Genomic DNA, 27576 nt, shown 5'->3' on the forward strand with positions numbered 1-27576 from the left:
TAGAGCTGCAGCATAACCTTGCAGGTCTTAAACTCAATCCCCCTGTTAGTGAAAGCCAACACACCATACGCCTTCTTAACAACCCTATTAACTAGTGTGGCAACTTTGAGTGATCTATGCATGTAGACCCCAACATCCTGTTGTTCCTCCACACTGCCTAGAATCCTGTCTTTAACCCTGTATTCAGCATTCAAATTTGACCTTCCAAAATGAATCACTTCGCGTTTATCCAGGTTGAACTCCACCTGCCACTTCTCAGCCCAGCTCTGCATCTTGTCAATGTCTTGTTGTAGCCTGCAACAGCCCTCAACACTATCTACAACACCTTTGTGTCATCGGCAAACTTACTCACCCACCCTTCCACTTCTTCATCCAAGTAATTTATAAAAACTACAAAGAGCAGAGGCCCAAGAGCAGATCCCTGTGGGACACAACTGGACACCGACCTCCAGGCAGAATATTTCCATCCACTACCACTCACTGTATTCTTTCAGCCAGCCAATTCTGTATCCAAACAGCCAAATTTCCCTGTATCCCATACCTCCCTGACTTTCTAGATGAACCTACTGTGGGGAGTATTATCAAATACCTTACTGAAGCCCATTTACACCACGTCCACTGCTCAGCCTTCATCACCTTGTCTCGTAACATCCTCAAAGAACTCAGGCTTGTAAGGCATGACCTGCCCCTCACAAAGACATGCTAACTATCTTTAATCAAACTATATTTTTCCAAATAGTCATAAATCCTTTCTCTCAGAATCCTTTCCAGTACCTTGCTTACCATAGATGTAAGACTGACTGGTCTGTAATTGCCAGGGATTTCCCTATGCCCTGTCTTGAACAGAGGAACAACATTCACCTCTCTCCAATCATCCCATACTACTCCCATGGAGATTATTGCCAGAGGCACAGCAATCTAATCCCTCGCTTCCCGTAGTCACCTTGGATATATCTGGTCCGGCCCTGGGGACTTATCTATTGTGATGCTTCTCAGAATTCCCAGCACATCCACCTCTTTAATATCAATCTGTTCAAGATTATTAACCTACTCAACGATGTTCTCACTATGAACAAGGTCCCTCTCTCTCGTAAATACTGAGGCAAAAAAACACATTTAGGGCCTCCCCTACCTCTTCAGACTCCAGGCACAAGTTCCCTCCTCTGTCCCTGATTGGCCCTGCCCTCTCTCTGATCATTCTCTCATTCCTCATCTACATGCGGCCTTTGGGTTTTCCCTAATCCTTCCCCCCCCCCCAAGTTTTTTTTGTGTCGCACCCCAAGCTCTTTTCAGTCCACCTTTAAGTTCTTTCCTAGCTACTCTGTATTCCTCTAAAGCTGTACTAGATCCTTGCTTCCTCAACCTTAAGTAAGCTTCCTTCTTCCTCTTGACGAGAAGCTCCTCTGCGCTTGTCATCCAAAGCTCCTTCACCTTACCATTCCTTGCCTGTCTCAGTGGGACAAAATTATCCAACACTCTCAACAAGTCCTCCTTAAACAGCCTGCACGTTTCTGTAGTGCCTTTCCTGTGGAACAATTGTTCCCAGTTTATACTCCCCAGCTCCTGTCTAACAGCAGTATTAATTTCCCCTCCCCCAATTAAATACCTTCCCATACTGTCTGTTCCTAACCCTTTCCACGGCTATGGTAAAGCTGAGGCAGTTGTGGTCACTGTCCCTGAAATGCTCTCCAACTGAGAGATCTAAGTGCAAGGCTGTGGAGAGATTGGAATAAAAGGAAGGAAATTTCAAAATCATTGCCTTGCTGGATCAGCTACCAACATAGATCAGTGAATACAGAGTGCTGGGTGGGCAATGAGTAAGGATATAGGGAGAAGGGTTTCAGGTCAGCTGAAGTTTATGGATGCTGTATGATGGGAGGCTGGCCAGGAAAGTGTGTAATAATAAGAATGCTGTCTTTCTGAGATTCTCTCACAGTTGAATGTCCTCTATTATTATATATCTGCAACAAACATTTATTCTGTCTTCGTTATATCTTAGAATAGTTGCTTGCTTTGTGTTGCTGCTCATGCTCTCCTCCTGCTGAGTTTGTGGTCTGATAGATTACCACTCATCAGCCTCCTTTCTCTTACTGTCTATCCACATGTGAGTGACCACCTCCTATCATGTCTGTATTGAAGGTATCCTGTCTCCACGCTCCCATTACGGTGCAGTGTGCTTCCAACCAGGTCTCAAGCTCAGTAACTTTGAGTTGTTGTCTTGTATCTCTGAGACAACTCCGATCAGAATATTATGAATGCATGTGCCCAGGTGTCCTACGATACCGAAGCAGTCAAATCAATGCGACCACAGGCTGATACCAATATCAAACAGTCCAAACTTTATTAGGAACAAAGTTACAATAATCTTGAATACTAAACTAATCTTTAATACTATTTGGCCCTTTAAGGTTACAATACTTCCCAAGTCTCTTATAGATTTGCGCAGTCTCTCTCTCTGGGTCTGCGAAGCTGCTTCCTTCCTCTTTCTCTGGATGGTCAGCTAGTCTCCTCAGAAGGTCTCAGACCATTTCAAGAGCGGTTCCGAGAGAGGTCTGCAGGTGAACCCTGCTTTTATATCTTTTGGATGGTTTTCTGGAACTTTCTATAGTTCTGGCCAATCAGGGAGATATACTTAATAGTTTAAAACAAGAGTCAATTGTTTAAATGGCATGCTGCTGTTAGCTTCTCTGTGTAGCAAGACCTGGTGCCTTTCTGTCTGAGCTATCCTTCAGTTATTGGATAAGTTGTTTGGGGTATGTCTGACCAGAATAACTTGCCTTTTACATTATGTTAATATCATTAGCAACTGGTTTCTGTGTTTACAGTGTGTCTGCTGTGTGGCTTTTGTGACTTCAGAGTTTTACTTGGCCAATGTACCCAGCATCCCTTGCTGTTTGGCCAAGTTAGCAATCTATCTGTCTTTTAGCAGCCAGGAAGCTGCTACAGAGTTGAATGAACCCATCTGGAAATATTTCTTTTACATGTGTGGTTGTGCTGTACACAGTCAAAAATCTCTTGTTTTGTTAATTTTGCACAACCACTGCCTTGCCAAAATAAGTAGACTCGAAGGACCTTTATAGCAGTTTATAAAATCATAGGCTTGGATAGGGTAAATAGCCAGGGTCTTTTCCCTGGTGTGGGAGAGTCCAAAACTAGAGGATGTAGGTTTAAGGTGAGAGGGGAAAGATTGAAAAAGGATCTAAGGGGCAACTTTTTCATGCAAAGGGTGCTACGTGTATGGAATGAGCTGCCAGTGGAAGTGGTGGAGGCTGGTACAATTACAACATATAAAAGGCATATGGATGGGTATATGATTATGAAGGGTTTAGAGGCATATGGACCAAGTGCTGGCAAATGGGACTTGATTAATTTAGGATATCTGGTCGGCATGGACAAGTTGGACCATGTTGTCCAGCTGTGTGACTCAAGCTCATAACTGGAATTATTCAGGCCAACTACTTTTTGATAAGACCATGAGAAATAGGACCAGAGTAGGCTCTTTGGCCCTCAGGCACCTGCTTCCCCCATTCAATAGGATCATGGCAGATCCAGCATTCCTCACGTCCCATTTCCTGCTCTTTCCCCATAACCGTTGATTCCTCTACTGATCAAGAAACTATCTATTTGATCCTTAAATATACACCAGGACTCTGGTCCCACGGCTCTCTGTGGCAAGAAATTCCAAAAACACACCCCCTCTGAGCAAAGAAATTCCTCTTCATCTCAGTCTTAAATTGATGCCCATTTATTCTGAGACTACGGCTTCTAGTCTTAGACTCTCCCATGAGGGGAATCAACTTCACAGCATTTACTGTGTCAAGCCCCTTAAAAATCCAATATATTTCAATGAAGTCACCTCTCATTCTTCAAAACTCCAGTGAGTACAGTACTGATCCATTTAGCCTTTGCTCATAGGACAGTCCTTCCATACTGGGGATCACCTTAGTGAACCTTCTCTGAAATGCCTCCAATGAAATGATATTTTTCCTTAAATAAGGGACCAGAACTGCTCACAGTGCTCCAGGTGTGGTCTCACCAGCACCTTGTACAGTAGTAAGACTTCCCTACTCTTATACTCCAACTCCCTTGGAATAAGGGCCAACATTCCATAAGCCTTCCTGATTCCCTGCTGCACGTGTGTTTTTGGTATTTCATGCTCAAATATCCCCAGTCTCTTTGTGTTGCTGTTTTCTTCTATTTAAATAGTATTATTAATAGAATCCTTACAATGTGGAAGGAAGCCATTTAGCCCATCGCGTCCACACCAACCTTTCAAGAGCATCCCACCCCATTAACTTATTCCTGTAATACCGCATTTCCCATAGCTAATCAACCTAATATACAAGTCCCCAGGCAATTTAGCATGAGCACTCCTACCAACCTGCAAATCTTTGGATTGTGGGAGGAAACTCATGCAGACACGGGGAGAATGTGCAAACTCCACACAGACAGTCGCCCAAGGCAGAAATCGAACCTGGGTCCTAGACGCTGTGCTAACCACTGTGCTACCCTGTAAATTTCTTTTGTTCTCCCTTCCAAACCAAACAACTTCATATTTTCCCACATGACACTCCATGGCCAACTTTTTGTCCACTTACTTAACGTATCAATATCTCTCTGTAAACAATTCATAGCTCTCTCACAACCTCCTTTTTCACCTATTTTTGTGTCAGAGCTGCTAGAGGATGTGGTGGAGGCTGGTACAATTACTACATTTAAGAGGCATCTGGATGGGTATATGAATAGGAAGGGTTTGGAGGGATATGGGCCGGATGCTGGCAGGTGGGACTAGATTGGGTTGGGATATCTGGTTGGCATGGACGGGTTGGACCGAAGGGTCTGTTTCCGTGCTGTGCATCTCTATAACTGTATCTGCAAATTGGGCTGCAGTACGTTTGCTTCTTTCCTCTAAGTCATTAATATTAGTTGTGGTCCGAGCACTGAATCCCTGTGGAACCCCAGTGGGCATGGGTTGCCAGCCTGAAAAAGCCCTTCTTATCCCCACTCACTGTTTCCTACCCATCGGCCTGACCTTTTTCCATGCCAATATACTACCTCCAACAATATGGGCTCTTATTTTTATGACTTAATGTTTAGTGAGGTACCTGTCGAATTCATTCTGGAAGTCCAACTATAACACATTACTGGTTTCCCGCTATCAAATCTGGTTGAGACTTCCTTGAAAAACTCTAATAGATTAGTCAGACACAATTTCCCTATTGTAAAGCCATTGCTAACTCTGCTTGATCAGATCCAAGTGTTCTGCTGTTACTACCTTAATTGATTCCAATTTTGATATGATATTGGAGTGTGAGGGCATGTGCCCAAACCTATCTGCAATGTTCATATCAGCTGAAGAATACAGACCATTTATTTCAGGTAATCTATCTTTGTTATGATCCATGCTATGATCAGTAAATAAAACAGTGCAAATAACGACAAAATCAAAACAAAATTTCACCTGATTTTTATTCTTTTAACAGTCAAGTCAGCTGAATGTGTATTGTACTTTATTCCAAGTCGATCTGCTAGTAATCTATGCTGAATGTTCAGTTGCAATTATGTCAACTATGAGCTCACATGTGCATGCTAAATCCAATATGCTCAAAGAACAGACGAGGTGATGAAACTTCAACTGTCCAAAGCTCCAAAGGCACAAAATGTTTAAGTTCACTGGCAAATTTCCAAAAATAGTGTTCAGCTGTCACCCAAACAGATTTCCCAATCCAGTAATAGCAAGAGCTGCAGGTGAGCATTACTATCCACAAACAAAAGGTATCCCAAACAAATGGACCATTTCGCTAACTGACAGACGTTCTGAAGACAATGGGGTCGTATTCAAAAATAATCCTGTAGAAATCATCACTTTCTAAATACAACCACACTAACGATTGGTTGGCATGGTGGCTCAGTGGTTAGCTGTGTGGTGTTTGCATGTTCTCCCTGTGTCTGTGTAGGTTTCCTCTGGGTGCTCCGGTTTTCTTCAACAGTCCAAAAATGCGTGGGTTATATGGATTGGTCATGCTAAATTGCCCTGTGGTGTCCAAGGATGTGTAGGCTAGGTGGATTAGCCATGGTTAATGCAGGGATACAGGGGGGAGGTGGGTCTGGGTGGGAATCTCTTCAGAGGGTAGGTGCAGACTTGATGGGCCAAATGACCTCTTCTGGACTGTCGGGATTTTATGACTGAACGGTAAAGAGCCATTTTTTAAAAAAATTGTGACATTTATTGCAGCAGTAAAGTATACCAGTGTAACGGTTTTTCATCCATCCCACACAAGACACCTGGAATGGTGGCACAGTGGTTAGCACTGCTGCCTCACAGCGCCAAAGACCCGGGTTCAATTCCCGCCTCAGGTGACTGACTGTGTGGAGTTTGCATGTACTCCCCGTGTCTGCGTGGGTTTCCTCCGGGTGCTCCGGTTTCCTCCCACAGTCCGAAGATGTGTGGGTCAGGTGAATTGGCCATGCTAAATTGCCCGTAGTGTTAGGTAAGGGATAAATGTAGGGGTATGGGTGGGTTACGCTTCGGCGGGTCAGTGTGGACTTGTTGGGCCGAAGGGCCTGTTTCCACACTGTAATGTAATCTAATCTAATCAAGACATCAGGCATCTAGAACATGATTCTGCTATGGCTTTTGTCAAGTCATACAGCACAAAAGCAGACCCTCTGGTCCAACTCGCCGACTGACATCACAATCTGACCTTGTACCATTTGCCAGCATTTGGGCAATATTCCTCTTAAATCCTTCCTATCCGTATTGGATCAGGATTCACAGAGCATACATTGACTTACACGTTGGCCAGAAAGTTATGTAATCAATGAACAATATGGGCTTTCATCACACTTTTATAAGCAAACTTGATGCTATATATAGTTTGTCCCATCTGGTTACTTGCAGCATTTCTGCTCTCTCACTCTTGACCAATTTCTCCAATTTTAGAAATTTCTGAAGCAAGGGATTACATTATTGAGCTGGTATCATGGATAGATTAGACTTACAGTGTGGAAACAGGCCCTTCGGCCCAACAAGTCCACACCGACCCGCCGAAGCGTAACCCACCCATACCCCTACATTTACCCCCTACCTAACACTACGGGCAATTTAGCATGGCCAATTCACCTGACCCACACATCTTCGGACTGTGGGAGGAAACCGGAGCACCCGGAGGAAACCCACGCAGACACGGGGAGAACGTGCAAACTCCACACAGTCAGTCGCCTGAGTCGGGAATTGAACCCGGGTCTCAGTCGTTGTGAGGCAGCAGTGCTAACCACTGTGCTACCGTGCCGCCCATACTTTTACTCAAACATAGAACCAAATTTTGTGAAATAGTTTAGTGAAACAAAATCTTTACATTTTAGCATGCAACAACAAGGCACTAAATAGTAACATTGCTTTCAACAATACATTTACAGTATCTCCTGCTTTGAGGAGTTGTCATGGAATTAAAGGTTCAGCTCTGAGTTGCTGTTCTGATGTGCTCCATTTTGATCTTGCACCTCAGGAGAGAATAGAGAGAAATGGAAACCAATTTGCGTGTGATATACTGACATGAGATCTGTGGTGTTTGAATAATCATGCTTCTGAGTTGAAGAAATTAAAACCCCATCTTGTTTAGTTCTTGCAAGTTGCTGGTGTAGAAAAGACCCCCCCCCACCCCAAAGGCTGGCTCTGTTATATATCATTCATTCATGCCTCTCCAGATGCAGTTGAAATGTTCCCTATGGAAACCTTTAGTACATGACACTTCCTCCCCTGATCTTTGCTGGAGCAACTGTGAGCATGCTACACTGCCTATCTGTTAGGAACGGGAAAAATCAACTCAAAGCCCCGGAGTTATCAGTGAGACATGTCTGTGATATTTCTTTAGTTTCATAGTCTGCCGTCATCCACCTCAGGACAGGTGTGAAGAATGTTTAAGATGCTGGAATGAAACTGATATCTGTGGAAGTACATTGCAGCAAAGGTTTGTCCTCTCAAAAGAGAGGATGGCAGAAAATTCTAGTGAATATAGTACTCGTCAAGTGGGTTGCTTTATTCTGCCCATCAGAATCTTCAGTTTCCCAGTCAATTTCTTTGAGTGTTGTTGGAGCTGCCCCCATCCAAGCAAGTGGGAAGCATCCTATCAGACTCCTGACTTGTGCCTTATAGATTTTGGGGAGTCAGGAGGTGCTCCTTCCATGATAGTAAGTGGTTAGAGATTCCAGGTTGTGCCTTCCACGTGTTTTAGCATAGGTGTCTCAGGCTACCTCCACGTTCTAATTAATACAAACAGAGGAAAACAGTAGGTAGAAACTGTAAGAACACACCTCCGTGACCCACCCAGTAATCGCCTGCTTCAGTGGCCTCCATTCTTGGCCATTTTTACATGATGCTTCCTCTTTGTGGCCTCAAAAAAGGTGCCTGTGGCTGAGCTTCACATGGCAGCCTTCCTCACCACGAAGGTGCCCCCGATGGCACCAGTGCAGCAGCTTCTGGACATGCCAATGTAAGGCTAGACTCTGTCACTGGGCTCCAGTGAGTGGATGATGATGGTGTCCTTTGAGGGGTGGCACATCATCCTCCATGATATCCTTATCTCTTTCCTAACCCTGCAGATGGCTGGAGGGGTGGAGCAGGTGAGGTACAACTGGCATCAACTCCAAAGATCTCTCTGCTCATACCACTGCCCATTCAAGGCTACGTAACATAGCACCCATCCTGTGGGAATCATATGCAGTTCCTGCCTGCACTTTGCAGGCTGCTGCATATGGCTCTCCATGAAATTATCTACTGTCTACTGAGGAGTTCATGTGCTCAAAGGCCTAAGCCCTGCTGGATGCACAAGAGTTGGATGGTCTTCTCCATTCTCAATCCATGAACCTCCACACTGCTTCAGCAAACATACTTCCTGCTGATCTGGGTAGAGCCTCCCAACTTTTTCCTGCCTCTGTGGGACCTCTGTACCAGCTGTTGACATCGGGAAAGTCATAAATATGTGAGCTCGAGATCAATTTCTTCATGCTTCTCCTGTGCATCTGTATAAGTCATTTAAACTTTGCCCTCATGAGTTATTCATGTCATGCAAGTTAGATCATTAGCACTCCACGATATGATGTACCTTCCATATTAGTTTTCAGTGTATGTCCTCAATCTTCCTAAGATCAGTTTGCAACAGATGGAATTAAACATATCCTACGTGTCTCAGATTGTGTAGAGTGCTGTGCTGTTAATTAAAAGGCTTGGACCTGTTTATACATTGCAACAACGTTAAGCAGTAACAAATTAGGTGATAAACAGTGACTAACATGGTCAGCCACTGTTTACAAAGAGACATTTATGAATTTGAACAAACTGTCAAGCCTTCATCCTTGGTACTGAGCACTAAGCATAGGAATTGTCCAAGGATTAATGTGGAATATTATATTGTCTCTCCTTGTACTCTCAACCAAAATGTGTCATCACCCTAAACCTGCGTGGTAAGGAATATTGTAGAATGACCTAAAGGAAGAGAAAAATAAATGGACAAAGCTAATGAAGAAACAGTAATGGGCACACAATGAAACTGTGAGCATCCACATGCCTACCAAAAGAGAACCCACTTGCCTTAAACGAGGACGAACCCTCATGTAACTAAGGAAAAGGTATCTGAACTTTAAGTTCACTTGAAAGAATGTATTTCTTATGTTTCTCAGTCCTGCTGTATAAAAGTATCAACATCACGGTTAGAAATCTAAAATGCGAGAGACTCAAGAAAACTTATTTGCAATGATTATAATGAGGTCAGCCAGGTGGATCTCTTAGCTCCAATCAGGGAACTCATATTCTATTAATCTGATCCAATCAGGGAGCCCTGGCTGACAGATTCTAACAGGAGTGTTAGAGATACTGACACTGTAAGAGCTGTCTCTGAAGAGGCAGTGTGAAAGTCAACGACTGTCCATGTGTAAATAAAAGATGATTTGGTGATGGGGTACCAGCCTCTGTGGGGTTACTTTACTCTTCTTTATTTAAGCTGTCTTTTGACGGTGTGTTTTCCCAACTCCAATTCTATCACTTGCCTATGGGAATATTCCAGCCAAGCCCCCAAAATTAGGTATTGCCAGATAATTGAGGGATTGGGGAGAGGTTTAGGGTGATGACACATTTTGGTTGAGAGTACAAGGAGAGACAATATAATATAAAAGGTACTACTGTAAAAAAAAGGTGCAAGAACACAGAGACTTGGGTGTATATATGCAAAAGTCATTAGAAGTGGCAGGACAGGTTGAGAGAGCAGTTAATTAGCCATGCAGTGTCTGAGGCTTTATTAGTAGATACATTGACTACAAGACAAAGAGATTACGCTGAATTTATGGAAGGCACTAGTTCAGCCTCAGCTGGCAATTTGCATCCAGTTCTGAGCACCACACTTTATGTGGGGCATTAGAGAGAGTTCAAACAAGATTTAAGAGAATGGTTCCAGGAATACGGAATTTCATGATGAAGAATTACAGAAATTTCCAAAGGCAGCACCTTTCAAACGCATTACCACTACCATCTGAAGGACAAGGGAAGCAGAATCGTGGAAACACCTCCACCTGCACTTTCCCCTCCAAGCCAGTCATGATTGTGCCTTGCAAATATATTTCCATTTCCTCAGTGACGCTGGGTCAAAATCCCGGAATTCCCTCCTTTAGCACGCACCCAGGGCTGGTAAATGAATGCTGGTCGAACGAAACCCATATTCTGCAAATGAATAAAAAATGAAGTTGGGATTATGCTCCTTGGAGAAGAGAAGGCCGTGGAGATCTGTTTGAAGTGTTCAAAAGCATGAGCGGTTTGGGCAAAGTAAATAGGGTCAAGAACCAGAGAGCATAGATTTAAAGTAGTTCATAAAAGAAACAACAATGATATGAAAAAAAAATTGTATCACACATCAAGAGGTTAAGTTCTGGAATGCACTTTTTGAGAGTGTGGAGGTTACATCTATGTATTCAAAGGGCATTAGACAATGAACAAAAAAGGTACAGGTCTATAGAAGAAGGCAGCAGAATGGCACTGTGATGCTCATTCAGTCAGTCCACATAATACAGAGGGCTGAATGGTCCAGCATTGTAATAATTCAGTGATTCTGAGAATGTTCTGATACAGTAATCCCCTCTGAATTCGAATGCATAGATTCAAATTCCACCTGCTCCAGAGGGATGTTGGAATATCTCTGACAGGCTAATCAGAATATCTGTAACTGAATACTTATTCTATTTGGGACAGTATGGCTTCCAACTCGAATTGGCCCTGCAAAGAAGTCTCAGAATTTTCCAGCCATCAGAATGGTCATGCTAAGTATAGTGAAGATCTTTCCTAAATCATCTCTGGATTATTCCTATAAAGGGAGCTGTATTTTAGCAGCTACCAGCAAGACACAGGACAGTGCCCCAAGTGCACTGCACTTTATTATTAAAGATACGCTGACTTAGAACTACATTTTATTGATAATTCATAATTTTAGTGTAAAACATTAAAATACATTCTTGTATCTTCTTTTTTGCAGTATCAAGTGCAGAAATGGATCAGATGGCAGTGAGCTCGTCCGCGTATCAGCCTGAAGATGATGAATTTGATAGAAATTGCCCACGGATCTGTGGCGTTTGTGGGGACAAAGCGACTGGTTTCCATTTCAATGCCATGACCTGTGAAGGCTGTAAAGGCTTCTTCAGGTAAGATACTTTAGAACTTTAAACATAGTCTAGAATAGCACAGAAACAGAGCCTTTGGCCCACAGTGTTTGCGCTGACCATGATACCAGTCTAAACTAATCCCATCTGCCTCCACATGATCTGCATCCCTCTATTCCCTGCCTGCTCTTGTGTCTGTCTGAATGCCTCTTAAACATTGCACTTGTATCTGCTTCTACCATTTCCACTGGCAGCGCATTCCAGGTACCTAGTGCACTCTGTGTAAAAAAATCTTGCCTCACACATCTTTTTAACTGTCCCCTTCCTATCTTAAACCTATATCCCCTAGTATTTGACATTTCCATCCTGGGAAAAGACTCTAAATTTCCACCCTATTCATGCCACCAATAATTTTGTATACTTCTATCAAGTCGCCCCATAGCCTCTGGTGAAAACAATCCAAGTCCGTCCAACCTCTCCTTCTAGCTAATACACACCAATCCAGGCAACATCCTAGTAAACCTCATTTGGACCTTCTCCAAAGCCTCCACGTATAGTGTGGTGACCAGAACTGTGTACAGTCCTCCAAATGTGGCCGAACTAAAGTTGTATACAGCTGCAGCATGACTTGTCAACTTTTACACTCAGTGCTCCAACCAATGAGGGCAAGCAGGCTGTACACCTCCTTTACCACCTCATCCACTTGTGCTGACACTTTCAGGGGAGCTATGGACTTGCACCCCAAGATCCCTCTGTATATCAATGCTCCTAAGGGTCCTGCCATTTCCTGTATACTTTCTTCTTATATTTGACCTTCATCTGCCATCCTCTGCCCAATTTTCCAACTGATCTATATCCTGTTGTATCCTTTGACAACCTTCCTCATTGTCGACAACTCCACCAATTTTTACATTGTCTGCAAACTTACTCATCAGACCACCTAGAATTTTCATCCAAATCATTTATATGTATTACAAATGCCTCTAGTCACATCCCCCCCACAACTACTGTGTCTTCTATGACCAAGCAATTTTATCCAACTTACCAACTTTCCATGGATCCTGTGTGACTTAATCTTCTGGGCCAACCTACATTGAGGGATTCTGTCAAATGCTTTAGTGAATTCCATGTCGACTACATCCACTGCCCTACCCTTGTCAATCCCCTTTGTCACTTCCTCAAAAAACTCAACCAAATTTGTGAGCTAGGACCTCTCCCACATAAAGCCATGTGGGCCATCCTTAATAAGTCCATTCTTCTCTAAATGCGAGCAAACGCTGTCCTGAAGGATTTTCTCCAATAATTTCCCTACCGCGGACATAAGACTCACTGGCTGATAATTTCCAGTGCTCCTTAAACCATCCACACTTTGGAAAATCAGATCACAATGCTGTGTTCCTCCTTCCAGCTTCCAAGCAGAAGCTGAAATGGGAGGATCCTTCGCAGAAAGTAATGCAGTACTGATCTGGGCCAGCAGAAGAGTGGCTCTAGGACTGCTTGGAATTGGTGGACTGGACCATATTCAAGTACGCAGCGGAAAATCTAGACAAGTACGCCACCACCATCACAAACTTCATTAGCAAATGCGTAGAGGGCTGCATGGATGACCAAAGAAGTCAATCCGTTGGTCTTCAACTGTAAACCTTGGATGAGCTGGGAAATCCACTGCCTACTGAAGATGAGGCATGTAGTGTGGACGACCCAGACCTATACAGAAAATCCATTTATTACTTTTGTAAAGCCGTTAGAGATGCCAAGAGGTAGTACCGGATCAAGTTAGAGGTCCAAACCAACCATATAGACCCCTGCTGCCTGTGCGATACAAAATGAAGCAGAGCAACATAGTGGGCAAAGACACTGATGCACTCAATACTTTCTATACCAGGTCAAAGCAGAATGCCAGTGGTGTGCTGTCACTTGCCTTAACAGCCCCAGACGTACCTGTTCCCTCCATCACTGCTGCAGACATCAGCTCAGTCTTCCTGAAAGGAAACCTGAGGAAAGCGACGGACCCAAACAGCGTCTCTGGCCATGCACTTAGATCCTGTGCAGACCAGCTGGCGGAGGTATTCACTGATGTCTTCAACCTCTCCCGCCCTCCTTGATGCCCTGCAGCTTGCCTACCCATGTAACAGGTCTATAGGGGACTCCATTTCCCTAGCCCTGCACTCTTGCCTGGAACATCTGGACAACAAGGACACCTACATCAGACTCTTGCTCATTGACTGCAGCACTGCCCTCAATACCATGATCCCCTCCAGCTCTGAGACCTCGGTATCAGCTCCACTCTCTGGATCCTCAGCTTCCCCGACCCACAGACTGCAATCAGTGAGGGTAGACAACAGCACTTCCTGCACAATAACAGTCAGCACTGGAGGCCCCCAAGGATGCGATCTCAGCCTCCTACTGTACTCCCTGGACACCCACGACTGCATAACTAAATTTGGAATGAATGCCATCTACAAGTTTGTTGTTGACACCACCATGGTAGGATGGCTATCAAACAACAGGAGTCAGAATACAGGAAGGAGATACAGGGCTTGGTGACCTGGTGCACTGAGAACAACCTCTCTCTCAACGTTGGCCAAACTAAAGAACTGAGCATTGACTTCAGGAAGGAAGGAGGAGAACACACCCCAATCTACATCAACAGAGTAGAGGTTGAGAGGGTTGAGCGTGTCAAGTTCCTCAGAGTGGCAATAGCTGACAGTCTGTCCTGGACTTCCCATGTACATGCGATGGTCAAGAAGACACAACAACGCCTCTTCTTCCTCAGGCAGCTCAGGAAATTCAGCGTGTCCACAAGGTTCCTCACCAACACAGCTGCACCACAGAAAGCAGACTGTCTGGATGCATAACTGCCTAGTATGGCAACTACTCTGCCCAGGACCATAAGAAACGGTTGATCTTGCTTCGCGCATCTCCTGTGCAGTGTAACTTGTATTCCTCATTCTGTCCATGCACCCTGAGATCAGCCTGTACTACTCACAAACAAAACTTTTCACAGTACTCAGGTACATGAGAATGCAATATAGCAAATCAAATCAAATCAAATCCTGGATTATCCCTATTGCCCTTCTTAAATAAAGGAATAACATTGGCCATTCTCGAGTCTTCCGGAACCTCGCCTGTGGCTAAAGAAAATATAAAGGTCTCTGTCAAGGCCTCAGCAATCTCCTCCCTTGCCTCTTTCAGTATCCTGAGATAGATCCCACCAGATCCTGAGGATTTAGCAGCCTTAATATTTTTCAAGACACCCAACACCTATGTTACCGAGTAAGTGTTAGTCATCTACTGTCAAGAAGAACGAATCAAAATGAGATTTTAAACTATGTTGAAGTACCGTATTTACCAAAAAATGGTTCAGGAGAAGTAAATTCAAATGCAGTGAGGGAGTCGTTACCATTGCCACAATTTAATTCAAGATTGGTAATGTCAGTTCTCATGGAAGATTGCATTTGCAAGAATTTAAGTTTAAACAAAGGAAGAAAAGTTTCATTTCATTGTGATTTTCTAACTATATTCTCCACTCACTGCTTAATCTGCATTCAGTCCAGTTCAGTTTTGGATGTCTTAGCTGAGCTGCATTGGATCAAGCATTCAAGAGAGATCAGCAAGTGGTCCTTATGTTCCACTTTAGCTGCTTAACTGTGTCTTGAAGTTTGAAATGAAATTTGTCAAACTGGATCCAAATTGGCTTAATGGCAGGAAGCAGAGGGTGGTGTTCAATAGGTGTTTTTTGGACTTGAAGACTATGTCCATTGGCATACCACAAGGTCTGGTGTTGGGCTTGTTGCTGTTTGTTATGTACATTAATGAGCTACACATGAATGTATGAGGTATAATCAGTTAGATCACAGATGACCCCTAAATTGGTGGTGTGATAAATAGCGAGGAAAGCCTTAGACTACAGGACAATATAGATAGGCTGCTCAGATGGGCTACGTAGTGTCAAATGGAATTTAATCACAAAAAGTGTAAAGTGATGCATTTTGGGAGGACTAACAAAGCAAGAAAGTGCATATTGATTGGGAGGATCCTAGGAAGTACAGGGGATCAGAAGGACCTTGGTGTGCATGTCCATAGATCCTCGAAGGCATTGAGTACAAGAGCAAGAAGGTGATGATACAGCTGTATAGCCACAGCTGGAAGGCTGTGTGCAGTTCTGGTTGCCAAGCTATAGAAAAATGTGATTGCATTTGAGAGGGTGCAGAAGAGATCCCCCAGGGTGCTGTCTGAGCTGGAGTGATTCAGCTATGAAGAGAGACTAGTTGGAGTTGTTTTCTTTAGAACAGAGAAGACTCAGGAGGGATCTGAGTTGTTCTGAGAAACATAGACAAGGAGAAATGTTTTCTCTAACTCGAGGGGTCAAGATCCAGGGAACACAGTTTTAAGGTCACGAGTAAGAGATTTAGAGGGGATTTGAGGAAACCGTTTTGCTTCCATAGGATTGTGGGTATCTGGAATGCATTGTCTGAAAGGGTAGTAGAGTCAGGAATTCTAAAGACATCTAAGAACTATTTAGATGAACACTTGAAACGTTAAAGCATACAAGTGCTATAAAATGGGGGTAGAATGGTTGGATGTTTGATGAATGGCATGGACACAATGGGTGGAAAGGCCTCATTTCATGTTGTAAAACCTCTTTATTATTCTATCTTTGCTTCTTGGTGCCACCATGCCATGTACCATAATCAGATGCGAGATCAACAGACAACTTTCTCTGTTTTGGACCTTGCTTGCCTGTTCCAGCTATTGAGGGAATTCACAATAGCAACCTTTCCTCTTGACTCATTACATCTTCTTTGCAGAACCCCAAACTTATGCTCGTCAGTCCCAAGGTCAGAATGTTACCATTTGAGAATCACAGCTATGATTGTGAAGTCTGCTGCTTTAATGCATTGTACTGACTAATATGCTGCTACAATATTATACAGCACTGCTGGTGTGTAGCTCAACACTGACGTATGCAAATCAGTAAGAAAGGACATTAGATTTTTTGACAATTATTCAACATTAGATTCACTTATTCAATTTGCAGAGAACCAGTGTGTGTTCCCTGCATCTCCACAGATTAAGTCTGTTAACTTCTCCTAATCATGCATAAACTAATTATTCAATTCTTCATGACTGGGAGCATAGGGTAACAGGTTACTGCAAGTCTGAGTTCTGCAGAAATTTCCATAAATCTTCACTACATTTTATACTGAAGGCAATTTTTGTTTTCTCCAGCAAGAACCAGTAAACTAGCCTGAGGCTTGTAATATTTACTTTGCCAACCGCACTTATTCTGCAGATTTCTGCAAAAAATAACATTTACAGTGGCACAAGGATTAGCACTGCTGCCTCACAGCACCAGTGACACAGGTTTGATTCCAGCCTGGGGTGACTGTGTGGAGTTTGCACGTTCTTCGTCTGTCTGTGTGGGTTTCTGCTGGGAGTACCAGTTTGTTAACACAATCCAAGGAGGCTAGGTGGATACACCATGCTAAATTGCCCCATTGTGTCCTGGTGTGTGCAGGCTAGATGAATGAGCCATGGTAAATGCAGGGTTATGGGGATAGGGTGGGGTGGTGGGTCTGGGTGAAATGCTGTTTGGAGGGTCGGTGTGGACTTGATAAGCTGAATAGCCTCCTTCTGCACTGTAGGGTTTCCATGATAGTGCAATTTGAGACTGTCACAGAGTATATTGTAACAGTAGTTGGCTTAAATTCAAGGATGTTCAATGAAAGACTTGCACTTGTGCACAGCAAATTATTTATGGCACTACTTTAACTCTGACTTCTTTTCTGGATGGCATTCAATTTCCTAGAAGACTGGGGAAGTGTTACAGCAATTACTCATTCAATAATTATCAAATTGCAAAATGTTTACTGGTTAGTAAGTACAACACATTAAATACTGGCGAAGATCCAGGCTGCTAAGTCTCTTCACCTCCTACTGATTTGGGTATCTTACATTGTAACCCATTCAGTTGAACTTTTCGTGTGGCAATTCTCTCTTGCCTTTGGAGGATATTGGATGCTTAAAAGTGTAATGAATCCAGACTAGATTTGAGGGTCAACGGAGCCAATAATTACTGCCATCTTTTAAATGAAAATGTCTTACTTGTATGCTTAACATCATGAATTTCGCTTTTGTGCTTTCCTCTCACTGTCTATCATCCTCCCTTTATCTTGCCTTCACTCTGTTGCATACAGGTATGCCCTTCTCGGACTTTTTTCATTGGAGAAAAGGAGGAGGAGAGGGCACCTAATTGAAGTATACAAGATAATGAGAGGCATAGATAGAGTCGATAGTCAGAGACTATTTCCCAGGGCAGAAATGGCTAACACGATGGGTCATAGTTTTAAGCTGGTTGGAGGAAAGTACAGAGGGGATGTCAGAGGCGGGTTCTTTACACACAGAGTTGTGAGAGCATGGAATTCGTTGCCAGCAACAGTTGTGGAAGCGAGGTCATTGGGAATATTCAAGAGACTGCTGGACATGCATATGGTCACAGAAATGTGAGGGTGCATACATGAGGATCAATGGTTGGCACAACATGGTGGGCTGAAGGGCCTGTTCTGTGCTGTACTGTTCGATGTTCGATGTTCTCTGTCGCCATCACATCCTCACCCACTTCCATTATTCCTTTCCTTCATGCATGCTCACCCTCCCCTGCAAGCTTTTACTCTCTCTCTCATCTGTTAGTGTGACAAGAGGCACAGAAAACGGCCCTTTGCTCCATCAAGTCTGTGCTGGTCAAAAACAAGCACTTAACTATTCGAACCCCATTTTCATTTAACCTTTTCTCTCTTGCACCCTGTCTTGTCTATTTGTGGTCTTTCATAAAATAATACTTCCATGTTAACAGCAGCAAATCTGATTTATTTGCATTGTCCTCACTTGTTAGAAGCGGCACGGTGGCACAGTGGTTAGCACTGCTGCCTCACAGCGCCAGGGACCTGGGTTCAATTCCCGCCTCAGGCGACTGACTGTGTGGAGTTTGCACGTTCTCCCCGTGTCTGCGTGGGTTTCCTCCGGGTGCTCCGGTTTCCTCCCACAGACCAAAGATGTGCGGGTCAGGTGAATTGGCCATGCTAAATTGCCCGTAGTGTTAGGTAAGGGGTATATGTATGGGTGGGTTGCGCTTCGGCGGGTCGGTGTGGACTTGTTGGACCGAAGGGCCTGTTTCCACACTGTAAGTAATCTAATCTAAAAGTAATCTAATCTAAAAAAAGCATCTCCCTGTATAGGCCAACACAATTTTTCTTTGTTGGAAAGGTGAATAAGCGGTCTGCCCTGCCACTGGCACCATTACCAGCCTCCAGCTAGACATGTGAAAACAATGACGAATGACTCAGTGAAATAGAGAAGCATCTAGCCCCTCCTAACTGCCTTAAGATCAGGAGCTTGATGTGTGGATATTTTCAGATATGAATCCATTTGTGACTATTCCATGGACTGCTTTGCTATTATATTGTTAAACTAAGGCCTGTTTATCAATGTTACATCTGAAAGTCAGCACCTACAGTGAAGGTGGAATCTACAGCAGCGCATTGAGGGGCATTCAAAAAGGAGCTGGGGAGAGTACAGGTCCAATATGTACCCTTTAGAATTAAATGTAGGGACAATAGGTTCAGAGAGCCCTGGATGTCTAGGACAATTAAAAGTCAGATAAATAAGACGAAGAAGAGGACTTTTAGCAAGACCAAAGGGAACAATTCAGCTGCGGCCCTAGAGGAATACAGAAAATGCAGGAGGGACCTTAAGGCAATTAGAAGAGCAAAAAGAGGGCATGAGAAAGGACTTGCAAACAGGATTATGGAGAATCCTAAGAGATTTTATAAATACATTAAAGGGAAGAATAGGGAAAGAAATAGGGCCCATTAGGGACCAAGAGACAAACGTGTGTATGAAGCCACAGGATCTTGTAAGGGTGTTGAATAAATACTTCTCTTTGGTCTTCAAGTTGGAAAAGGAGAACATAGGAACGGAATTCAGGAAAAGGGACTGTGAGGAACTTGTACAGTTTGACAAAGGAAATGGGGAGGTATTAGAGGCTCTGTCGGACTGAAAAACACACAATTCCTCTGGCGCGGATGAATTGCATCGCAGACTGCTGTGGGACACAAGACAGAAAGTTGCAGGGGCTCTGACACAAATCTTTAACCCCTCTCTGGCCATGGGGGAAGTGCCACAGGACTGGAGGATAGCTCAAGTTGTTCCACTTTTTCAGAAAGGTGGTAGAGATGAACCAGGAAATAACAGACTGGTGGGTCTCACGTGAGTGGTAGGGAAACTATTGTAGAAAATTCTGAAGGAGTGAATTAATACCCACTTGGAAAGGCACGGGTTTATTAGGGAAGTCAGCATGTTCTTGTCAGAGGGAGGTCATGCCTAACAAATTTGTTAGAATTTTTTTGAAAATGTGATCAAGTGTGTGGATGAGGGATTTAAGTTGATGTAGTTTATATGGATTTTAGCAAAGCCTTTGACAAGGTCCCACATGGGAGACTGATTGAGAAAGTTAAAGCACATGGAATTCTGGGAAACTAGGTGAGATGAATTGGAAACTGGCTTAGTAATAGAACACAAAGGGCAGTGGTACAAGTTGAATGACGAGAGGCTGGTATCCAGCGGTGTATCACAAGGATCAGTACCAGGACCCTGATTGTTTGTTATGCATATAAATGATTTGGATGGAAATCTGAGGGGAATACTAAGCAAATTTGTAGACCAAATCAACATTGGTAGAGTGATTAACAGTGAAGAAGATGGTTAAGTTGTAGGAAAATGCAGATAGGTTGGTCAGATGGGTAGACCAATGGCAGATGGTAGTTAACCCTGAGGTACTTACAGCATAGAACTGTACAGCATAGGAATGGGTCCTTTGGCTCACGATGTTGTGCTGAACATGATGCCAAATTAAACTAATCCCTTCTGCCTGTCCTTGGTCCATAACCCTCTGTTCCTTGCTTATTCATGTGCGTATCTAAAAGTTGCTTCAAAGCACCTATCGTATCTGCCTCAGCCACCACCCCTGGCAGTGCATTCCACACTCCTACCACACTCTGTGTAAAAAAGGGTACCCCTCCTTGGAACTTTCCCCCACTCACCTTAAGTGCATGTCTCCATTAGATATTTCAACTCTGGGAAAAAGATTATGACCATCAACCCTATCTATGCATCTCATAATTTTATAGACTTCTTTCCCCTAAGTCTCCTCTCGGCCTCTGCTGCTCCAGAGAAACAACTTGAGTTTTTCTAGCCTCTGCTAATAGCTCATACCCTTTAATCCAGGCAGCATCCTGGTAGACCTCTTCTGCACCCTCCCTCAAGCTTCCACATCCTTCCTGTAATGTGGAACTGGAGTTGAATGCAATACTCTAAGCGTGGCCGAACCAAAGCTTGACAAAGCTGCAACATGACATCCTGACTCTTGTACTTAATTCCCCGACCAATAAAGGTAAGCACGCCATATGCCTCCTTTACCACCCTATCTGCTTGTGTGGCCATTGTCAGGGAGCTGTGGACTTGATCCTTCTGTACATCAATGCTGTTCAGTGTACTGTCATTAACTGTATACTTTTCCTTAATATTTGATTTCCCAAAGTGCAGCACCTCACACTCTACCTGGATTCAACTCCATCTGCCATTTCCCCACCCATATTTGCAACTGATCCATTTTGACAACCATCTACACTATCCACAACTGAACCCTTTCAAGTTTCACAACATCCTTCTTCTAGGAGGGAGACTAAAATTGCACACAGTATTCCAAAAGTGGCCTATCCAATATCCTGTACAGCCACATCATGACTTCCCAACTCCTATACTCAATACTCTGACCAATAAAGGAAAGCATACCAAACACCTTCTTCACTATCCCATCTACCTGAGACTCCATTTTCAAGTAAGTCATGGACCTCCAGCCAGAAAAACACCCTTCCACCACTAACCTCTGCCTTCTGTAGGCAAGCCAATTCTGAATCCACGTGGCCAAGTCACCATGGATACCATGCATCTTAATCTTCGGGATGAAAGCTTTACTAAAATTCACTGCCCTACCCTCATCCATCATCTTCATCTTCTCCTTGAAAAATGTAATCAAGTTAGTAAGGCATGACCTGCTCTGCACAAAGCCATGCTGACTGTCCCTAATTCAGCTATACTTTTCCAAATGCGCGTAATTCCTATCCCTAAGAATTGTCTCTAATGGCTTCCCAGCCATCGATGTGAGACTTACTCGTCTATAGTTTCCTGGATTATTCCCATTTCCCTTCTTGAACGGAGGAACAACATTAGCAACTTGCCAGTCCACCTCTCCAGTGGCCAGCAAGGGTACAAAGATCTTGGTCAAGACCCCAGCAATCTCCTCTCTTGCCTCTCTCACTAACCTGGTGTAGATACCATTGGGCCCTAGAGACTTATCCATGTTAATGCTCTTCAAGAGATACAACACCACATCTTCCTTGATCTCAAAATGCCCTAGCATACTCACATGCTCCACACTAATCTCACTAACCCCCACATCCTTCTCCTGGTGAGTACCGATGCAAAGTACTCATTTTAAATCTCAGCCACATCGTCTGCCTCCAGGCACAAGTTGCCTCCTTTATTCTTGAGTGGTCCTACCTTCTCCGGAGTTATCCTCTTGTTTTTAATATATGTACAGAATGCCTTGGGATTCTCTTTAACCCTACTTGCCAAGGTCATTTCATGGCCCCTTCTTGCTCTCCTGATTCCCTGCTTGAGTTCTTTCCTACTTTCTCGATATTCCTCATGGGCCTGTCCGATTTTAGCTTCCTAAACCTTGCATATACTTCTTTCCTTTTGACTAAGTTCACAGCCTCCCTTGTTATCCAAGGGTCCCATACCTTGCTATCCTTGTCCTTGCTCCTACTGGAACATGCCAGTCCTGAACCTTGATTAGCAGGTCTTTAAACAACTCCCACATGTCAAATGTGGACTTACCCAGTAACAGTTCCTCCCAGTTAGCACCCTCTGGCTCCTGATGCTGCCTGACCTGCTGCGCTTTTCCAGCAACACACTCTTGACTCTGATCTCCAGCATCTGCAGACCTCACTTTCTCCTACCCTGTAGCTCCTGCCTAACACTGATGTAATCTGCTTTCTCTCCAATTTAGTACCTTCCAGCAAGTTCCTGACTCGCGCGTCTATTCTTTTTTTGAACAGAATGTCTGACACTCTAGCTTATTTTTAATTTTTTTTTTGTCCACACTGCGGTAGTGCTTATTTTTCCCCAGCACCCATGTTGTGTGTGTGCAGGTGTGAGACACAGTGAAAGACACAAGGTGTACAAATCTTTATTCAATTTCCACCACCAGGGAAGAAAAGAGATACCCAAGTGGCCAGTAACAAGCAGTGCCCTTCACATCAAAGGCAATGCTGCGTGATCAAAACAGTGAAAGGGACGGCAGGGATTAAAATAGAGTTGGAGGGGGAAATAATGCACTCCACTCCCTGCGGCGCCCACCTCTCCCTGAACAACTCCAGGGTTTTGGTGGATTCCGCGTGCTCCTTCTCCAAGGACACCCGGGCTCTAACGTAACCGCGGAAGAGGGGCAGGCAGTCGGCCCTAACGACCCCCTCCACGGCCCGCTGCCTGGACCTGTTTATGACCAGTTTGGCCAGGCCCAGGAACAAACCCATGAGGAGGTCCTCTGACTTGCCCTCCCCCCTCCTTACCGGATACCCAAAGATCTGAACGGGACTGAATGGCAACCCAAAACAGGGAAGAAAGTTTTTAAGAAAAATTTAACTGAAAACCTGGCGGGATGTGAATTCACAACTTTTGAATAGCAGCCTGAGGAATGATATTGAAGTCCAGTGCGCTTTCCATTGCATCACATAGCCGCGCTTACGCTTCTGTTCTGTTTTTTTCTTTTTCTTGTGGAGTACATGAACTACATTGTAAAATAGGGCTGAGTCAGCACGGCTTCATCAAGGGGTGGTCACGCCTGACAGATCTGATGGAGGTAATGAGCAGGTTAGACAAAAGGGATCCAATGGACATGACCTGTTTTGATTTCCAGAAGGCCTTTGACACGTTGCTGTACAGGAGGCTGCTAAATAAGACAGGAGTCCCTGGTTTTAGGGGTAAGGTACTAGCGTGGATAGAGGATTGGCTGACTGACGGAAGGCAGAGAGTGGCCATAAAGGGGTCATTTTCAGCATGGAGCTAGTGGCTAGGGGATTAGCATCAGGGCCACAACTATTCATGTTACATATTAATGATCTGGATGAAGGAATTGAGAGTATTGTTGCAGTGTTTATAGATGGCACAAAGATAGGAGAGAATCCTGGGTAATCCAAGATGGAGGACGGGAAAAATTTCTGGCTGTAACAGCTGCTCCTTTTTTTTCAGGTATTTTAGGTGTTGGAGGTGATTTCCTCAAATTCCAGGAGCAGCAATTACTCTTTTATATGCTTTTGGAGATGCCGGTGTTGGACTGGGGTGTACAAAGTTAAAAATCACACACCACCAGGTTATAGTCCAACAGGTTTAATTGGAAGCACACTAGCTTTCAGAGTGACGCTCCTTCATCAGGTGATAGTGGAGGGCTCAATCCTAACACAGAATTTATAGCAAAAATTTACAGTGTGATGTAACTGAAGTTATCCACTACCACCTGATGAAGGAGCGTCACCCCGAAAGCTAGTGTGCTTCCAATTAAATCTGTTGGACTATAACCTGGTGTTGTGTGATTTTTAACTTTGTTTTATATGCTGTTGCATTGTTTTGGAATATTGGGGAAAAAAAAGTCAAAACAACAGCAGTTTTAAAAGGGGGAAGAACAGGCAAAGGAAGCACATGGTGAGGTCATTGCAGGAGAGAGAGAGAGAGAGAGAGAGAGAAAACCTGCACAGTTACTGCCTTTGCTGTTTTGAATTCATGTATCGTTGGACATCAGAGTGCATCTGGGAAAATTATCAAACAGTGAAATTCACAATTGATCTTGGAGGAACTGTTGGGTGAAGTTCACAACACAGAATCAGGTAAGTTAATTGTTGTTTTACGTGTGGCACACAGAGAATCTGCAGTAGTGAGTAGAGTGGGTCCTTTCTTGATTATATGTTTTTGGAGGTATGTCTCTTGATTAAACTTAAAATGTAAGCCACAACTATTAATTTAACCTGGGGCAGTGTTTGTAGAGGAATAAGACGGTGTTATTTTATGGGTCTGTAGTTTGTGAAGGAGCAAAAATGGCCTTTGCAGTGATATGTACTCCTTGTCAGATGTGGGAGTTTAAAGAGAGTTTAAGGGTTACTGCGGATTATATCTGCCATAAATGCTGTTGGCTGCGAATCTTATCAGATCGAGTGGATCGGTTGGAGAGAGAGACAGAAGCGATGAGGACTTTGCAACAGCAACGGTATGTGATGGATGGCAGTTATAGGAAGGGGGGAAAGTCTCAGATACAGTCACATAGATGGGTTAACTCCAGGAAAGGTAAGAGAGGTAGGCACCTAGGGCAGGAGTCTTTTGTGGATATACCTATTTCACACAGGTATGCTGTTTTGGGAAATGTAGGGGTGATGGATTCTCAGGGGAACGTAGCACAAACAGCCAGTTTCTGGTATTGAGACTGGCTCTAATGCAACGAGGGGTACGTCGGGTTCCAAGAGTTCAGTTGTGTTAGGGGATTCTCTAGTCCGAGGTGCAGACAGACATTTCTGTGGCCAGCAGCGAAAAAGCAGAATGATGTGTTGCTTCCCTGGTGCCAGGATCAAGGATGCCTCAGAGAGGGTGCAGAATGTTCTCACAGGGGAGAGGGGCCAGCAGGAGGTCATTAAACACATTGGAACCAATGACATAGGAAGGGAAAAAGTTGAGATTCTGAAGGGAGATTACAGGGAATTAGGCAGAATTTTAGAAACGAGGTCCTTGGGAATAGTAATATCTGGATTACTCCCAGTGCTATGAGCTAGTGAGGGCAGGAATAGGAGGATAGAGCTGATGAATACGTGGCTGAGGAGCTGGTGTATGGGAGAAGGATTCATATTTTTGGATCATTGGAATCTCTTTTGGGGCAGAAGTGACCTGTACAAGAAGGACGGATTGCACCTAAATTGGAAGGGGACTAATATATTGGCAGGGAGATTTGCTAGAGCTGATTGGGAGGATTTAAACTAGTAAGGTGGGGGGGTGGGACCCAGGGAGATAGTGAGGAAAGAGATCAATCTGAGACGGGTACAGTTGAGAACAGAAGTGAGTCAAACAGTCAGGGCAGGCAGGGACAAGGTAGGACTAATAAATTAAACTGCATTTATTTCAATGCAAGGGGCCTAACAGGGAAGGCAGATGAACTCAGGGCATGGTTAGGAACATGGGACTGGGATATCATAGCAATTACAGAAACATGGCTCAGGGATGGACAGGACTGGCAGCTTAATGTTCCAGGATACAAATGCTACAGGAAGGATAGAAAGGGAGGCAAGAGAGGTTGGGGGGTGGGAGGGGGCGTGGCATTTTTGATAAGGGATAGCATTACAGCTGTGCTAAGGGAGGATATTCCCGGAAATACATCCAGGGAAGTTATTTGGGTGGAACTGAGAAATAAGAAAGGGATGATTACCTTATTAGGATTGTATTATAGACCCCCCAATAGTCAGAGGGAAATTGAGAAACAAACTTGTAAGGAGATCTCAGCTATCTGGAAGAATAATAGGGTGGTTATGGTAGGGGATTTTAACTTTCCAAACATAGACCAGGGCTGACATAGTGTTAAGGGTATAGATAGAGAGGAATTTGTTAAGTCTGTACAAGACAATTTTCTGATTCAGTATGTGGATGTACCTACTAGAGAAGGTGCAAAACTTGACCTACTCTTGGGAAATAAGGCAGGGCAGGTGACTGAGGTGTCAGTGGGGGAGCACTTTGGGACCAGCGACTATAATTCTGTTAGATTTTAAAGAATGATGGAAAAAGATAGGCCAGATCTAAAAGTTGAAGTTCTAAATTGGAGAAAGGCCAATTTTGATGGTATTAGACAAGAACTTTCGAAAGCTGATTGGGGGCAGATGTTCGCAGGAAATTGGGAAGCCTTCAGAAATGAGATAACAAGAATCCAGAGAAAGTATATTCCTGTCAGGGTGGAAGGGAAGGCTGGAAGGTATAGGGAATGCTGGATGACTAAAGAAATTGGGGGTTTGGTTAAGAAAAAGAAGGAAGCATATGTCAGGTACAGACAGGATAGATCGAGTGAATCCTTAGAAGAGTATAAAGGCAGTAGAAGTTCACTTAAGAGGGAAATCAGGAGGGCAAAACGGGGACATGAGATAGCTTTGGCAAATAGAATTAAGGAGAATCCAAAGGGTTTTCACAAATATATTAAGGACAAAAGGGTAACTAGGGAGAGAATAGGGCCCCTCAAAGATCAGCAAGATGGCCTTTGTGTGGAGCCACAGAAAATGGGGGAGATACTAAATGAATATTTTGCATCAGTATTTACTGTGGAAAAGGATATGGAAGGTATAGACTGTAGGGAAATAGATGGTGACATCTTGCAAAATGTCCATAGGAGGAAGTGCTGGATGTCTTGAAACGGGTAAAGGTGGATAAATCCCCAGATCCTGATCAGGTGTACCCGAGAACTCTGTGGGAAGCTAGAGAAGTGATTGCTGGGTCTCTTGCTGAGATATTTGTATCATCGATAGTCACAGGTGAGGTGCCAGAAGACTGGAGGTTGACAAACGTGGTGCCACTGTTTAAGAAGGGCGGTAAAGTCAAGTCAGGGAACTATAGACCGGTAAGCCTGACCTCGGTGGTGGGCAATTTGCTGGAGGGAATCCTGAGGGACAGGATGTACATGTATCTAGAAAGGCAAGGACTGATTAGGGATAGTCAACATGGCATTGTGCATGGGAAATCATGTGTCACAAACTTGGTTGGGTTTTTGAGGAAGTAACAAAGAGGATTGATGAGGGC

At 43.9% G+C, this 27576-nt stretch overlaps 1 protein-coding gene across 4 annotated transcripts in view; it reads left to right on the forward strand.

The window, feature by feature from the left end:
- The window catches only part of LOC132805854 (vitamin D3 receptor B-like), a 299773-nt gene that overhangs the window by 144167 nt on the left and 128030 nt on the right, over positions 1-27576 (forward strand). For all 4 annotated transcript variants that reach the window (XM_060821168.1, XM_060821171.1, XM_060821170.1 and 1 more), the window contains exon 2: positions 11517-11682. In XM_060821168.1, the coding sequence (XP_060677151.1) occupies positions 11531-11682 (152 nt within the window). In that variant the 5' untranslated portion in view covers positions 11517-11530. The remainder of the gene's footprint in view (positions 1-11516; positions 11683-27576) is intronic.

The sequence above is a fragment of the Hemiscyllium ocellatum genome, chromosome X, assembly GCF_020745735.1.
Source record: "Hemiscyllium ocellatum isolate sHemOce1 chromosome X, sHemOce1.pat.X.cur, whole genome shotgun sequence".
NCBI classification, from domain to species: Eukaryota; Metazoa; Chordata; class Chondrichthyes; order Orectolobiformes; family Hemiscylliidae; genus Hemiscyllium; species Hemiscyllium ocellatum.